The following is a 17,684-nucleotide window of genomic DNA, read 5'->3' as shown; positions in this document are numbered from 1 at the left end:
GGAATTACTTCCACATTCCACCACACATGCCATCCAGTAACTTTAATTCATGTCATAGCTGCCATGTTTGCCCTTGGATGAATATAAGTTCTTTTTTACTATTGAAAAACTGCAATTTCTCTATCAAATCACCTCATCCAATGCCTTAGCCTTTTCCTCCCTAAGAGATCCAGGGATTTCTTTACTTTCTTCCACTTACCCAAAACTTTATAATTTCTCTCTGCACTTGGAGCATGGTAATAACATTTCCTCTGGTTTGAAATGTATTTGGATTAGGTGTTCAGGATGGTGAAGGGTAAAGCGAGCAACCTGGGTACACTTTTGCTACTCTCTTTCCTACCTTAAAGAGACATTCTTGGGAATGGCCATTCACTAGAGACAAGAGATGTATGCACTAGTGTTTCATTATAATAAATACCATCTGGTTGTGTTGTGGAAACACTCCCACTTCAGTTATTTTTTCTTTAAAGATGTGGATTACTTGATGACCACAACTAACACTTATCCTGTAGTCATTTAAAAGCCAAGTGAGCTATAACCCATGCTAGAAATATTACCCAAAAAGTGGTGGAAAATTGCTGTAAAATCAGCTGTGGTAACTAGGCCTGAGAATCTGCAAATTTCCCTGGAGAAAATTTTCATGTTATTGATACATGTTGAGAAAAATCTCAGTATATTTTTCAGAATGTTTTGCATTCTTCTACCAACAAAATGAGATAAAGTGGTATTAGAAGGACCGGATGGGCAGCCCACCTCCTTGGGGTCCACAGCTACTTCCCAGGAAAATGGCAGCAGCCATAGCTATTCTGATTTCTTGTTAGACAGACAGAAAGGAACAAGCCTTGACTCAGAGAAATGTAGCAAGCTTGCCTTGGGCTCCTCCTCACAGTCCCTGGGTTAAAAACTACATCATTCTAAAGCTTGATAGATCTGGCGTTTTTAAAATTTTTTTTAAATTTTAAATTTAAAAAAGAATATACATTTTTAGTATTTTTAAAAAATTTATGATCATTTGAGAAGACCTAAGTATACTACACCTTAGAATTTTTGAGTCATAGAATCATTAAGGCCCCCCTGAGCCTTTTTTTCTCCAGACTAAACACCTGCAGCTTCCTCAGCTGCTCCTTGCAGGATTTGTTCTCCAGACCCTTCTCAAGTTACATTCCCCTTTCCTGGACTTGCTACTGTTTCTAATGGAAAAAACCATTTGTTTTGTTTAATTTTGTTTGCATTTAAAAAAAAATATACTGTTTTTTGTTTGCTTTTCTATTTCCTAGCTCTGAACTGTCACTCTGCATTGTTGCAGTTCAACTGTTCCTCAGGAAAAATTATTCAAGTCAACAGTATTTGTACTTGACCCATAAATGTTATTTTCTTTATTGTGAAAAAGAGTAAGAAAAGGAAGTAATTCATAGCTACTTCATTATTTATTCTCGGAGTTGTAGCAGAAATGTGAATTCAATTTCTGAACAAAAAAGTTTTAAAATACCATATAATGTAGAATATGGCTGTGATGACTGCTTGTTTTCAAATACAGTTGTGCATTTTACCTCAGAGCACAGATTTATACAAAGCAAACACAGTAACATATTTGGGTAAGGAGCCTGTTTTCAGAAAATTGCTTACACTATTTAACTAACCATTCTTATTTTTGAAATGAATCATTCAAGTGACTGTAGCAAGTAATTTGAACAGTTTAGCAGTATTCTCTGAAGTAGTATTGCTTCAAGCATGCAAAGCTAGTGAGTCTATCTCCTAAAAAATACTTTTGTGGTGGCTGGGGGAGAACCACTTGCTTTTTTCTGCATTGCAATTGTTATTTTCCAGGCTAATAGTAGAATCAAGTAGCTGAGTTTCTGGTGTGTTCAAACAATCTTAAGGTCTAAAGATCAAGATACGAAAAGCAAGTATCACAGCCTTTGTAATTAAGATCTGATGAACTGGCTTTCTTTTCTTGTTGTTGTTTGTATTGGGTGCAACTTCAAATAAACGTCTGTAATTTTGCTTGAATTAGTGTTTTGAGAGCTTGTAAACTGAATATCCAGATTTATTCATAGCAGAATTTATTTAAATGCTAGGAAATTATGTGAAATACTGTATATATGACCAGCTGTAATAACCGCAGATATCTAATCCTGACATCCCTGATGAAGTTTTATGCTGCTGTCTCTTACTGCTGACTTTGGAGGAAACAGCATAATTTGATTCTTGAATTGATTTCTCTTCACAAATGTGCTGTGATATGATGGCAGGTGACCAAATAAAAATCAGCATAAAATTGAAACTTATTTTAAAATACGATGTAGAAGTACAATAGCACATCCAAATTGTACAGATTTATTCCATGCAATATTATGTAGCAGCTAACCCTTCAGTAACCCCAGCTTGTCTCAACCTTAAACACCACAACACCTGGAAACTTAAAGGCAAACCCACATATGAACCATCTGGATGAAACAGCAGAAGACTTTGCAAACAGTGCACATGCAAAAAATCCCCCAAACCCCAAAAAATCCAACAAACCCACAAAAAACCCTCAGCAGGGAGTACAAAATGTATGTGGAATATGTCAGGTCACAGCTGTAACGTAGACTCTATGTATGGTCTGAGTTGAAGTAGAAACAAAAAATAGAGTGACAAGGAAGGCAACATTGCTCTGCATTTATTTACTAATGCTTACAAAAGTTGTGAATGTATAGCAATGCTAAAGATCAGCTGCTGCTAGAGCATTTTTTGAGGTGACTCATAAGATATAGTATGGAATTTTAAATGCAAAACAGAAACAGAGCAAAAACTGAGCTTTCTTCTCACATCCTTGTCTCCTCCAGTGGTCTGTTCATGAAATCTTGGATTGCCTGGTGGAGGGGTAACCATTTATTAATTGAAGCTTTCAAAGCTGTAATCCACCTAGAAGAAATGAAAGACCAACAATTGTCCCTGATCAAGGGTTATGCATGCATTTCTCTGTTCTTTGAAACATGCCTTTAATAAGTGGGGCTTGTTCAACTCTGTTACTATGTACTGATAATCAGTGGATCTGAGAGATGCAGAAGGTAGAGGAATTGGCTACAAAATATATCTTAACACCAATTTTCCAACATACTGCAAAGCTTTGTCTTTTGTTCATTAAATTAAAACCCAGGTAATGTATTTAGTAGGCTTTAGGTAAAAACTTCCACTGACAGATGTGGAATTTGACTGGATTATGGTGAGGGAATTTACCTTCAGAATGTGATTTCATTTGCCAGTTTTCTTAAATTAATTAGATTCTAATGGTCATTGACAGAAGTAAATAATTCTTGGGAATGAGAAGGATATGATACTCCATTCTCTCTAAAGAAAGAGGTGCTTTTGTATTCAGTATAACACGCCCCCCCCGGCCCCATAATTGTGAAAGGCACTTTATCCAGGTTTATTTTCAAATCTCTGCAAGCCAGCTATGCTGTTCCAGCATTGACAAGAACAGAACTGATGACTCACATGACCACTGTGAGTGCCAGTATATATTTTACTGCAGTTTGACTAAAGTTGCTGCTAAAGGGAAATCTAGGGGGAAATACGAAATCAGACTGGAAAGTTGTCACTAGATCTTCCCAAGATACAGAATTTCTGCTCTCCTAAAGTCTGGCAAACAAAACCAGATAGAAAAGACAAACAAAAAAGGTTGGTTTACCTTTTGTTTTCATTTATATTCTCTGCACATAAGTAAAAAGTTTTAAATTCTTCAGATGGAGGTTTGAGTTCAATTACAGATCTCTTGGAGCCCAGAGACTGTTCACTCACAATATAGCCCTGCAGGTAAAGGCCACCTGGATAGAATAAAATAGCATGCATCATGTATATTGTAGATACCATTTATAGAATTACTGCCAATTACAACCATACCAACAAATCTGGCAAATTGGGTTTTCAGATGCCTTCTGTTTGGTGTATTGATAGAGTTTTACAGAATTTACATTGAAAAATAGGAAAGTTCAGTTCCTTTTTATTTTACGAAAATTTATTTCAAAACAGTGCAAAAGAGGCTTCCTGTCTATCAAAAGATGAGCAATAGAGATTTATTTAGCTTTTCATTAAATAAGCCATGTCAAAAATGTTTTCTTTGCTTTTGACTGCCGTTAATGAGGCTGCCTCAAGCTACTGTAAGGTTCTTTGGAAGGGGAACTCTTGTTGCTGATATTTTCTTTTTCTTTCCTTTGAAAACTAAAGAGATATGAAGTTCAACATGAAAAAATTCCTAAAATCAGGTTTGATTGCTCCTGCTGCCATTAGTAACTGAAATGTCATTGCAGACCATACTAGCCAGCTGTGATGGAAAGGCATTAGACAGAATTTGACCTTCAGGACATTTTCATTTTAGATTTTTTTTTTTGTTTGTTTGTTTTGTTATTTTTATTTTTTTTCCTCCAGACTGAAGGTGTAAATTCACTTTACACATATACAGTGAACAGTCAGAAAGATCTGCAGAACAGGGTCTGTGTTTTTGAGAGGTCTCACATTTAGGCATAACAGCATAAAACTAATGTTCTAGCACTGAGAATGATATGAGAGAATATGTGGTGAAAATGGGAAAAAAAAATGCAGTAATGAGAAAAAACCACTACCGTAGAGAAGAATTGTCATGTAGTAGGATATTTAAACGCCAAAAGAAAATATTTGGCAGTAGGAGTATAGACTTCAGTGTCATAAACACATAGTACTTAATTTCTGCCCCTCTGCTGATTCATTGCTTTTCTCTGGACAAGCTTTAGATCTGGTTTCTTGTAGAGAGGAAGTCCCTGGTCATTTCATAAGTATGGCCTCTGGCAGATGAAGAATGCTAGGCAAATTAGATAAAGTGGAGCATCTTTTACTTGATCATAATAGCATAAGACCTAAGAAAAGTTTTTCTCTTTCAATCTGAGGACTGGCTAGCAAGCAAAATTCCAACAGTATTTTCTTTCTGGTTCTGACTGCTTGCTTCCTTAGCATAGGGAGAAAGCATTTGCAGGCCCTCACTCATCCCTCTTCTGTGTTTGAAGCGAGCTCTGCTTGCAATTGAGCCCAGTACCCTCATGTACTGCTGCTTTAAGCGTGGGCAGCCACCCTCTCCTGCTGTGGGGAGGGCTCCTAGATGGCAGCTTTAGCTGCAAATGACTGTGGCCACATGCTGGACCACCAGGCTCTCCTGCAGTAGGAAAGTTCTGCAAATTGAGGGGTGTGCTAGCTTTAACAAGGCCATGTGAAAACCTGGTCATTTCAGGGAAACCAGTCTGAGTTCATGATGTATGAGGATGCTTCCTAACATGAAGGATTTGACAGCTCTGAGGAGACTGCCATCGGTGAGACTGCCTCAAGCCACCATAAAGTGCTTTAGAAGGACGGATGTTGTTTCTGATACCTGCTTTTGAGATAATGTGCACATAAAGGTTTCATTTCAGAAAGAAATTGGGGTGTGGGAGGAAAAGGAAAGAAGACTAGGGTCAGGAATGAAGTGGCTAGTGAATAAATAGAGACAGAGTCTGGTCTTTCTTTATTCACCTTCATGGAACAGCATGAATTTCCTGATAAGAAGCTCTCATTAATGTTAAGAGTACTACTTGGAAACTGCAGTGAAACATTCCTACTTCAATGATCAATTAAAATTTAGCAGCCACCCCTACCTTGGGCAGGTGTAGACCGGAGAGTGGCATAAAAGTACAAACAGCCATCCTTAAGAATGCAGTAGTGCTGAATCCAGACATCTTTGCTCCTGTCCAGCTGGTGGAGAAGCCCCAGGCACTCAGGGTTCTTGATAGCCAATGGTGGGAGTGTAGTGTTATGCAGTGTGACATCTACCCACACATGGTTCTGTAAAATAAGCATGTAATGAAATGTTCTGGTAAAAAATTAAGGAGGATCTGCTGGTATGAAAAGACACAAGCTCTAGTCTTCTGCCAAGAAATTATCTTTTGTTGTGAAAATCTTTTGAAGAGCTGTTCTGGCTTTGGCTGGAATAGGGTTAATTTTCTTCACAGTAGCTAGTATGGCGCTGTGTTTGGGTTTTGTGCTGAAAACAGTGTTGACAACACAGGGATGTTTTAGCTATTGCTGAGTAGGGCTTGCACAGATCCAGGGCCTTCCTGCCCTTCACCCTGCCAGGGAGGAGGCTGGTGGTGCACAAGGAGCTGGGAGGGAATTCAGCCAGGACAGGTGGCCCTAACTGACCACAGTGATATCTCAGTATCTCATACTACATACTCAGCATATGAAGTTTTGGGAAGTAGGAAGTAGGGAAAGTTTGGAGTGATGGTGTTTCTCTTCCCAAGTAGCCATTATATGTGATGAGGCCCTGCTCTGCTGGGTATGGCTAAACACCTGCCCAACCATGGAAAGGAGTGAATGAATCCCTTGTTTTGCTCTTCCTCTGTGTGTGGCTTTTGCTTTACCTATTAAAAGGTCTTTATCTCAACCCATAAATTCTCTTACTTTCAGTGTTCTGATTCTCTCCCCCCTCACACTGGAAGCCAGTGAGTGGGCAGCTGTGCGGGGCTGAGCTGCTGCTGGGGTTAAGTCACAACAAAATTCAGTGCTGAAAATGAAATTTCACAAACCTCTATGTGATGGCAAACAATGTCTGATGTCTACTCTTTTCTTACAATAATGATTTGTCTTTTCTGCATCTATTTTATTTTTCAGTACATGTTTTGCTGGTACAAACAGAATTACTTCACAGCTGTATGACGAAGTTTTTTTAAAAAATTGTCTAGTTGATTGATTGACTTCAGTAGTCCGTACTATATATAATCTGGCAAGACAAAATTCACTATTTACTCTCTGGGTTTCAGAGAAAATGTCGTGGTGTCTGACACCAGGATACTGCATTCAGACTTGGACAGAAGTCTGGATAGATCCACACACAAAATATTTGCAGATTCCTTCCCTTCCCTGTATAGAAAGCAGAGTATTTCCCATTGACAGAATTACTTTGTTGTCACTGACATGTGAAGAAAAAGCTCAATCCATGAAATATTGCCATTGTATGGGATATTTGTATGGTAAAGTAATCTAAAAAGAAAATTAGGAAAAAATAATCTCTTGTTTTATAAGACCAAGTAATCTAATGTGAGATTAAAGCATTTCTTCTTTAAATCTGAACAGTGTTAGAATCTAAGCCTCTTCTAGTGTGTTTTGCCATCTGCAATACACATTTAGAATTCCCCATCTACCAGTACGATTGTCTTTTTAAATCCATGGGAGCAATGTGTGCTATACCAATATCTTCTGTTTCCACAGGGGCTTTCTTTTGCATTTATTTACAATATTTCTTTAGTATCCTTGACAAAGCAATGACAGAAAAAAGACCTGGCACAATATAGTTATTGCAGCAAAATGCAGAAGAGGACTCCAGTAACACTGTATATATTCTTAAAGCATTTATCCTTGTAGATTCATTAAGAGGGCACTATATTGGTCTACTAAATCACTGTGTTGTGAGCTCCCCTTTAACATATGAGCTATTGCAAAATGTCAGTCACTGAAAGTACAGCAAACAAAAAAGAAGGCAAATATAAGCTTTTTCTGTTAAATTCAATGGAATGTCTGGTTAGAAGGAAGGTTAGGAAATGAAAGCGACTCATTATCAAAATTTTTTTCAGAAAAGGGTATTGTTTGCTTAAAGACAAAATTAAAAAAAAAAGATAAACCAGTCAAAAATAAGATGCAGTAGCACAGAAAGGAGCCAGCTGTGTTGTTAATGCATGAATGTGTGAGTGATCCTTCTGTATGTCTAATGTTGGAAATTTCATACAAATGGTTATTTATGCATGCTACACTAAAGAAGGACTCTTTTGATATGTTTTGTCTATGTGAGTCTTTATTATCCTTTTTGGCTCAGGCTGTTTTATTGTTTCTTTAGGTTAGGGTACACACTTTCAATTATTTGATTTATTTTTGCTGTTTTCAAGTGTGTGGATTCCTTCATATGGTTTTGAGAAATTCTCAGGAAGAATACACTTGGAAACAAGTTTAGTTTTGCACTTATAACCTCATCTGAAAGCTAAAGCCAAAAGAAGTATAAGTTTGATCAATTTTACTTTGGTGCAAAAGGTATTAGAGCAACATGAAACACCTTTCACTGTTTGGAAAGCCATCACTAAATGCTGCTGAAGGAATTACTCATGCCATGCTTTTAATTTTTTCACTCATTAATGCAGGTTTTAATTTGTACTTTGCAATTTTCATAGTTTTTAATTGATGACTTTGTTCCATTTGCAAAAAAGGGTAGATCTTGATAGTTACTCTTCATTTCAGCCTCCCATTCTTTCTATTAAGAACAGGTTGGTTCAGCAGCTAAACTGCTTTTAAAAATTTAACAGATCAACAGCCTGTTTTTATAAAGGTGTTCTGTCTGTAGTAGGAGACGGTAAGACTCATGGGGCCAGGAAAGGGCATACTAAAATGTCTTTGACCTCTATGGTTCCAAGCCTGGAAATGCTAAAATTAGCTTTGCAATTCCCAGTTCAGGCGTCATACGGATCTGAATGACCCTGGGCTGAGCAAGGTCTCTCAGTAGCAGCTCAAGATCAGTTGTGGCTGTATTTTTCTCAGCCACAGTGGCCAGCAGATAACATAACAGTGTAAAAGATGGGTAAGTCAATTTTTATCAGCTTAGTTATCTTTCTTTATCTCTGAAAACACAGAAAATAAGAACTCAGCAATCATGCCTCATCCCCACACAATATTCTGTTGGAAAAAGTGGGTTACCTGCAATCAAGGTGGAGTTGTGGGGAATACTTTGGAATATATGGCCCTTCTCTCCTTTTACCCCAAACAGTATTGCCTAAGGCATAGCACATGCTTGTGAGAGTCATCTCTACCCATCCTTTCTGCCTGCTACAATAATTTCATGTTATGTATCCAAACCAGTTTAAATCTTCTCGTATCTGGAGAGGGATTGATTCATTTCACCATATGGTAGCAAAACATATAAGCTGAGTCAAAATTCTGCATATGGCTCTTTGACTGGGGATGATTCACAGCCCAACAGAACAAAAATGTGCAGCTTCCATGTTGCTGTCTGCACCTGACCATACAAATACAGTAGCTGTCTCTTGGTCATCTGCACAATTTGCTGCACATATCCCTCTCACCTAAATACAGAATTACCTGATGGACTGGATGCGCTGCTTTATCCATAGCCTCCAGCCACCTACAACATGAAAAAAACCAGTGAGAATAGTTTAGTTTGGTAGAGCAGAACAAATACGTTTCACTGCCTCTCTTAATTCTTGCTGACATATGAAGCATGTAAAGGGATGCACAATTTTCAGGATACATTCAAGGCTTTAGGATAGAAAAGCAGCGGATTAAATCTAAATAAACATTGCTGACCCTCAAAAATATAAGTCTCAAAGCTTGTTGTGTTACCCATTGTAATAAATAAAGGCAATAGTGCAGGCAAGGAAACCTATACATCAAAATATATAGTTCAAAATACAGTTCAACATGTCAAGCTAAATGATCACGATTCTCATCTTTGTCATAATGCAGATAAGAAATTTGTGGGAGACATAAAGAACCCTGCAACTGGAAACTACAGACTAAAGCAAGGTATTTCTGGGCAAAATTATTCTGTTGTGTTATGGATGGTATAATATTTGAAAATGGAAAATGCTCTGATATTACAATGGTGTGTTATGGTAAGTAGTAAGACGATAGAAAAAAATGGTAGTAAGACGATACAAAATGTCAACTTAATTCACAGCTTTAATTTTTGACAATTCACAATAAAAAAAGAGGCAAATAAGGTTTTATTTTAGTACTTTTTGAAAGTTATTACTCTGTTGCTCATATGCGTTATTTTAGTCTCTTTGTTTTGTCAGCTGTTGTCTTTGCAAAATGCAAAAGAGTATTTTTAAAGTCTAACTCTGTGTCATTCCCAAAGACATTGCCTCTTATCAGAACCAACATGCTTTTGTAGCACATTTGCATTTAAAAATACTAAAATGAAAATGTGATAGAATGACAGACAAGGAGACGAAGATGGAATTGTATTTTTTACTAGCACTGTCCTTGCTGGGCAGAAGAGAGACTGATAAGCAAGTTTACATCCACAGGAAAATTTACACTTCCACTTCATATAGCAGTGGGAGAGAAGTCATGAGAATAGCAGTGAATTTTTTGTTCTAAATCAAGAATTCAGGGAGGTAGCATAACATGAACATTATAGATTTAAAAAAAAAAAAAACACTAAGAAACTGAAAAAAGCTTCTGCAATTGAGAATTAGAAACACTCTCTTCCCTTAAGTTGCTGATAGATTTTGAATTTTTTCCCTAAGGATCAAAGTAGATATTGTGAAAATTCTCCTAAGATTCAAATTCCTTCTCCCCACACTGAAATAACAAAACAGATGCTGTTAAAATTAAAATCACTTACCTCTTCATTTCTTGGTTGGAAGTTGCACAGAAGTAGAAAATCCTGTTTCCAGCTTGAGGTATACACTTAAAAACAAATGGTTTACCAAGACTGGTGTCAACACCAATTTCTGCTCCTTCCAGCTTTGTTACCTCCAGGGGTCTGCACTTCCCTTCATCCTGCAATTAGGAAGAAAGAGTGCCCAAATTTCAGAACTAATATGAAACTGATCCCTGTGAGATGGGAATAAACTTGGGGAATATTCAAATTCTAAATATTCTAAAGCTCTTACGCTTTGGAACCATCATATAGTTTAATGATCAGCAGTACAATCACAAAAGACAAAGTAATCAAACACCCTCTAAACTTGCATCTCTGTTTTTTTTCTTAATATTTTTTGGTTCATCAGAAGCCATATCTGCATGCAAAAAAACCTTTCTAGGTATGTGTAGATATTCCAAATACTTAGGGTGCAGCTGAGTGATATTGGGATTTTCAAAGTGCACTGAAGAATTTAGGATCATATGTCCCTGTGCTAATCAATGCAATGTTTGCAGTTTGATTTATGCTGAAACCCTCACCTTATATGTGTAGAAAAAGGCAACAGAGATTTAAATTTGAAAATAGTAAGCATAATGTAAAAGGCTGGATTTCAGTTCCTTTGCAAAGTTGCTGTAAATATCCCAATGTTCATAAACCTTCCCACACAATTCAAACAACCTTAAATGGAGAGCACTTCAAAACCCTTTTGTGTGCTCCTGATTGTGTCAAAGCTCTTTGAGACTGAAGGGCACGGCCAATGTCTTTCCCTGTGTTTATAGTAAAGAGCCATTAAGCTCCTTAATGCAAGTGGGTAGGTCAAGCAATTTTTCCCCACACTTTCCCAGCCCAGCTCTCCTTAAATACAACTCTTAACTCAAAACAAAGGTGCACACATCTGGACAGTGAACTCTAGCTGTCTTTTAAAAACCCCTTAGCCCATTTTCTTTGAAGATCTGTGACTAGAGTTCTAACAATTGCACCAAATTTGGAAAGAATAAAATCAAAACCATAAATTAATGCTGCGGCCTATGAAGAGCATTAATGCAGTTGGCCAAATACACAGATGGTGGAGTGTCATAGAATAAAATTAGTTGATTATTGGGAGTTACTTAAATTTTTTCAGTAGGAGCTGAATTGTCATTGCCCCACGTAATATTTTCTTAGCATAAAAATAAACATACACAACCTTCCATGAAAAGAAATGCACCTGTGGGAAATAGATAGTTAAATACCTGCTTGTATGCTCACTGGCAAATATAATTATACCTTTGTCATACATAATTTTTCTGTAGGAACAAAACAGTACCTAATAATGACAAATGTATAAATAAACATTAATGAATAAATTTCTTTTATTTTTGTGCTTTCTCATCTTCCTATTGTTTTTTTTCTAATGCTAAACTAAATTTTTTTTAATGTAAAACTAAAGAAAATGAAGGCGATCCTGAAAGTTGTCAGTACTGTGGGACTACTTTACTTATAATGCCCTCAGACACAAAATAACATTGCAAAGATAGCATAATCAAAATAGGTATTCAGGGTCCAAATCACACTCCTAGTGCAAAGCATGGCCAGTGTTGTGACAATGAAGTGCTATTCAGTAGGATTCTGTCCATGGTCATGAAGGTAATGGTCACTTCACTTAAATGACTGTCCACTACTACTGCACATTCTGATAAACTTATTTTGTAAACACTTTCTGTGGTGTCTAGAATAAATGTCCAAAGAGGTTCTGTGGAACCCAGAATTATTTATGTCCACTATGTTTCAAACAAATACATCTAGGAAGGGAATAATATGGATTTGAGGCATTTGAAGTGAGACCAAACGCCCTTCATTGACTTATAGAGAGTCGTGCTCCCCTAATTCTGATAACACAGATCACAGAATCATAGAATTGTTAAGGTTGGAAGAGACCTCCTGATGAACATGTCTAACCATTAGCCCAGCAGCACCCTGTTCACTGCTAAACCGTAGCCTATGTGCCACATCTGCATGTTTGTAAGGGGTAGCTTTTTTCACTCCTGTGGCTTTCATGAATAAGAGGTCATGTCTTTGGCCTATATCCCTTTGATACAAAAAATGCCAAAGGTAAATTTCTGGAAAAAAAATCAGCAGGCTCCTAAAAGTAATTTCCTATGCTTGAGACTGAAGTGCAGCCCATTGATGATACTGCCATTATGGAACCTGATACACCTGTGTGATGCTTCTTGAGATGATCATATATTTTGTAGATCTTTTAAATGAACTAACTCATATTTTAGCTACTACTGTTCCATTCTGTGCTAAACTAACAATTTTTTTCCTTTCCTCAAAGGCTGTGATCAGTTACTTAATGAATTCTAGGCAGCCTGCAGTATCAAACATGGATGAAATTCTCTAGGTAGAAGGCAGGACGCAGGTACTGCTTTGGTAAGTGCTGTTCTATGAGCAGAAGAAGCATCTGAAGTAACTCTTCCCATACTGCTAGTATTCCTAAGATGATCTGAGTTTTAGGTTGAATGTTTCTGCAAAAACAAATTAGAACATTAAACAATGTATAATTATGAGAAAATAATATGAGGAAGAAATAATAATAAAAAATTAGATGTCTCCTTCCTTTACTGCATGAAATGCCCATTAAGGTAGTGCATATAGCCCTATTTAATTTGGTACAAGTAATTCCAGAATTTCAGTAATGCCATTCGTAGTATTTTCTGAGTGATTTACTGTAGTCAAATTTTGTTCAAGCATAGTTATATTTAGTATCCTAATTAAGTTTCTTCATCTTTTAAGAACAAGCTGAGGAGATATATACACACTTCATGTTACTTGCAATTAAAAAAAAAATTACAACAGGAATAACTAAGAAATGAAATTAATACACAAAAGGGTCTGCAAGTACTAGTAAAATGGAATGGAAGCAACTTTACAGAAAACAATATCAAATCCTAGAAGGAATCTAAAAGACAATGTGAAAACTAAGCAGTGCTAGAAAGCAGAAACAGAAGTCTGGCTAGCTTGGGAGACCGGCAGTAGGAGTGAGGCAGCTGCCCCAAGGTCATTGGTTCAGACTGGTTTAAGGTCAGAAGTGGCATGACCAAATTTTTGATGGTCTTTCAAAAATACCTTCCTGGATGCGCTCCAGTGTTCTTAAAAGAGACATCTCTTAAATGAGACAGGAAACTGAACTTCTTTTTCTTTTTGCTTATTTTTTATTTGCCTAGCTTTCTCCAGCATAGCTGATGTGTTCACAACCCTCTCTGGCACTCAGCATTTTCACCATCTATTATTTTGTGGTTTTCTCTGACCAGCTCCTGTTTGGAGTTTGATGCTGCTTGCTTAGTATATCACTAAAAGCTTCTTCTCCCTATGTCTTTTTTTTCTAATCACTGTGCTTTGTGGTAGGCTCATTTTTTGGTTATTTAAGGGAAATTACAGATAAACCCCGTTTGCATTTCCTCCTTCTTTGAGCTGGGCACATCAGTGCAGAGAATAGACTAAGGCTTTTTATGTCTTTTTCCCTTACATCTGTTTTCTTTTCCCTTGAGGAAGGGGCTGGAATATGTCAGTGAACAGGGAGCTCTAGACTTCAGAACTGTTTGTACGGCATTTTTTGCCAGTAGTGATAAATTTACTTAGTTTTTTATTTTGCTCTGCTTTAAATAACTTACACCTAAACTAGAGAGAGTATAAATATACTGAAGAACAAAACAATATGGGAAAAAGATTTAAAAGCTTCTCTGATATGAGGAATCTAATTATCCTACACCAAACAGTATTGGCTGTCAGATGAAATACAATCAAATGGTCTCACAAAGTCTTCCCATTCCTGTTGGTTCTTTTCTTGAGCCTGAGAAATTTTGTGCAATGAATTGTACACAAGGTAAAGAACAGTTTGCAGGACCCAGTCTCACAGGAAGAACTACTGATTTTGAACAACTTGAATCAGATAGAATAATATATCTGTGTAAGACTTTTTCTGGGTGAGGGCATGCAATCTTTTAGGCCAAAATTAACATGCATATCATCAGCTAGCATTATTTCTCATTTATCAGTAGAAATAATACAGAGGATGTATTGGAGACAGTGGATTCAGCAGGTTCTTAAATGTGAATTGAAAAATATAGTCTGGAGCCATGGGAGTCACGGAAAATGTAAAGAAATCAGATTATACACAAGCTCTATGTAACGTGGCAGCTTCTAGACTATGATGACAAAGCTCCAAGCAAGAAGGAAGAACAAATAGAAGTGATATCTTATGAGCAATGGCTCAGACCTAAATCTATTTCTAGCTAAGCCTTTTATATAAAGTGATCAGGCTTAGCAATGAACACACAGGATTGTTCAAGAAAACAAAGAACTCAATGTTTGTCATAGATTGAAATGCTGTGAATGCTCTGCAAATAGCAGGCAGGATACTTCTTTCTTGGTGCAATAATTGGACTCTATATACCACAGAAATGAAAATAATTTAAAAGCATTTTTCTCCCTTCTCTCTTCTATTCTAATGGAAACAAGGATATGACCCAACATCTGATGATTTAGGTGACGTAATAACTGTTTACCAGGTTGGGGTCTAATTGATTTGGATCATAAAAAATGCATATCTTTGCTCTCACTGCCCTTCTCTCAGCTTTGAGATACTTAGTCACTCACATTATGCCTAAGGGGTTCCTAGAGGCATTAAGCTTGTGAGCTTAAGAAATGCAAATCATAATTCTCTTTAAAACTGACATTATAATATATAATTATAACAAAGACTGACAAAAAGCACATTCTTGTCCTTCACTGCTCCCACAGTGAGAGTGTTTCGCAAGAGTATGTGTTGTAGTTTTCTTATAGCATGTTTCAGAGCATTACAAACATGAACTATCATGAAGGCCATTTCTCTGAGACTTGGGACTACACATGGAAGTTGATTTTCTCTTTATTCATAGTTCAGTCTCTCACGACAGCTGAATCTGTAAAGCATGCTCTTTTCTACTGACAAGACAATAGTTTCTAACTTAACTCTTCCTTCCATCTTAACTGCTTCAACTTCCTTCCTATTACAGCTTCTTCTTTCGGCTTTCCTACTTGGAGTTCATACAAAATGCTGGCAGCAAACTCATACTCTTTAGACCTTTGACCCCTACTACTAGAGTTCTACATCATTCTTGTCTAAAGGAACTGGAAAGGGAAATGGAATAAATGACAAGGACATGATGGAGCTGGTTTAACTAGAATTCAGAAGTCTCTGATCTCGGGAAAGGAAGTCTGCAGTGGAGATACATTGATAACACTTTCCTGTTGGAGACGGGCTTCTTTGGAGTTTCTCCTAGATGATAACCACAATGATATTTATCTCTTAATTTCTTTTCCAGGTGCTAGATTAGTTATCTGTCTTGCTATCCTCTTTACCAGGGTCTGCTTATATCAAAGGGGCTGGAAATAATTCCTAGAAACACCACAAGACAAAAACCAGAGAGGAGTTTTTTATACATGTTTTTTTATTTATCCAGTCTTAGCAAGAAAGTGATGATGAATTGAAACTAGGAAATTCTGGCTTTCACTGGCACTTTTAGTGGTTTTGTGAAAGCCAGTATTAAATTAGTTTAACTCCTTACATGATGCATATTTGTAATGAGGAATTTTGGGAAACAAGTTTTTGACTAGTATTGGATAATGCCTTCTTAATCCTTGTGCTTTCCTATTGAACTTTGAACACTGTTAGTACTTTAGCAGGTATGTTCCCATGATAAATGAATGGATGTTCCACAGCCTTTAAGCCCCTTAATGGCCCATTTGTTCCTGGGTCCCAGAAATTATATTCCTTTTCTTTAACGAACTCACAAGACCAGTATTTTTTTATCCTGAGGACTGCAGCATATTTTAAAATTTTCAAGTTAGCTGTTGTGCTCTAAAAGCAACTTGCTGATTACAGCTCAGAGATTTAACCTCACTTTGTTGAAGTGATGTTCCGCTGCTGTGAAGTAGATTGCTTTTGCTATCTCTCTGGTCTCATGTTGAGCTGGTTAAGATATCTCTGCCCTATATGAAGTCTTCACCACAGACATTTTTTGGTGACTTTGCAGCCGCTTTACTGTGCTAAGCAGCAAATGATACTTTTATAGGACCAAACATTGTGATCTGTAAAGAAAGGATCAGTGCTTGACTATGTTGATGTGCTTTCAGCTTTCCCTGAAAATAAGTGTTGAGTTCAAGCACAAGAAACTTGACTGCTTTTACTTCCCTCAGGGAAGGACTTAAGTGTACATTCCTGTCTGTCTCCTTAAAATTTCCAGATATCTCTCCTTTAAGAGAAAAACTGGGCACATTAAAAAGTAAGGAAATAGCATGTTTAAGAGGATCCAGTGTTCTGGAAAACATGGGATCAGAAATGTAGAATGTATACTGGAACTCCACAGTTGCCAAGTGTAGGCAAATGTATTATAAATTATTTATCTCTGCTGATCTCAGTAATTTACAAAAAAACAGGGTTCTAACATAATGTGCCAAATATCTCTGCTCTGAGGTGGCAAATGCAGCTACAACCACTGAGGTGAAAAATATGTTTTAGCTACTTATATGGATTGTAGAGTCAAGGACAGGGGCAGTATCTGTTTGAGGGAAAAGAAAGTGACCTTGCATGTGAAGTGCCTGAATATCTTGCAACAGCTATCACTTCACCAGTGTGTGATTGGCCAGAGATGGCTAGCCAAAGAGCAGCAATTACATGGGAGAGTCAAATGTAAATAGATCTAGAAATAATCTTTTGAAGGTAGGTGGGAAGATGAAAGTTCAGGCTGAATAATATCTGGTTGCAGACTGCAATGATGAGGAAATCTAGATCTCTGTGTTTGTTGATATGTACTAAAGTAAAAATGAAACACCCTTTCCTTTCTCCACTACAAAACATGATATGCAACATTTCAGGCTTAAATAAAAAGCCTAGTTGTCTTACACAAGTGGAAATCAGCCAGCCATGACCTTGCTGGAGTTACTGGAAATACATCAATGTAAGCTGATGTTCTTTACAACAGAATGAAGATGAATAAATTTATTACCCTGGCTGGTTTGCTGGATAGTGACACACAGCTTATCCTGAACTTTTTTTCTCCTTGAATTATTCCTGCCTTCAATTAACTGTTTCAAAGAACATCTTACATACAGTAAATGGAAAAATATTTCCTCCAGAATGAGGCAAGGCCTGGCGCATAACATTGCCAATTTAATCATGCAGCTGATATGTAACATAAAAGCTGTGTTAAACTGTGAATAATATTTGTAATTCCCTTAGAAAAAA

General features: G+C 37.0%; 1 protein-coding gene across 3 annotated transcripts in view; it reads right to left on the bottom strand.

The window, feature by feature from the left end:
* Positions 1-2,647: 2,647 nt before the first annotated feature.
* LOC146424373 (uncharacterized) overlaps positions 2,648-17,684 on the bottom strand; it is a 41,282-nt gene continuing 26,245 nt past the window's right edge. For all 3 annotated transcript variants that reach the window (XM_085043668.1, XM_085043669.1, XM_085043670.1), the window contains 5 exons: positions 10,397-10,554; positions 9,127-9,169; positions 5,643-5,829; positions 3,674-3,809; positions 2,648-2,907 (listed from right to left, as the gene is read on the bottom strand). In XM_085043668.1, the coding sequence (XP_084899794.1) occupies positions 2,808-2,907; positions 3,674-3,809; positions 5,643-5,829; positions 9,127-9,169; positions 10,397-10,554 (624 nt within the window). In that variant the 3' untranslated portion in view covers positions 2,648-2,807. The remainder of the gene's footprint in view (positions 2,908-3,673; positions 3,810-5,642; positions 5,830-9,126; positions 9,170-10,396; positions 10,555-17,684) is intronic.

The sequence above is a fragment of the Lichenostomus cassidix genome, chromosome Z, assembly GCF_008360975.1.
Source record: "Lichenostomus cassidix isolate B80296 chromosome Z, HeHo_3.0, whole genome shotgun sequence".
Classification (NCBI taxonomy): domain Eukaryota; kingdom Metazoa; phylum Chordata; class Aves; order Passeriformes; family Meliphagidae; genus Lichenostomus; species Lichenostomus cassidix.
This window is presented reverse-complemented; position numbering and strand designations above follow the sequence as displayed.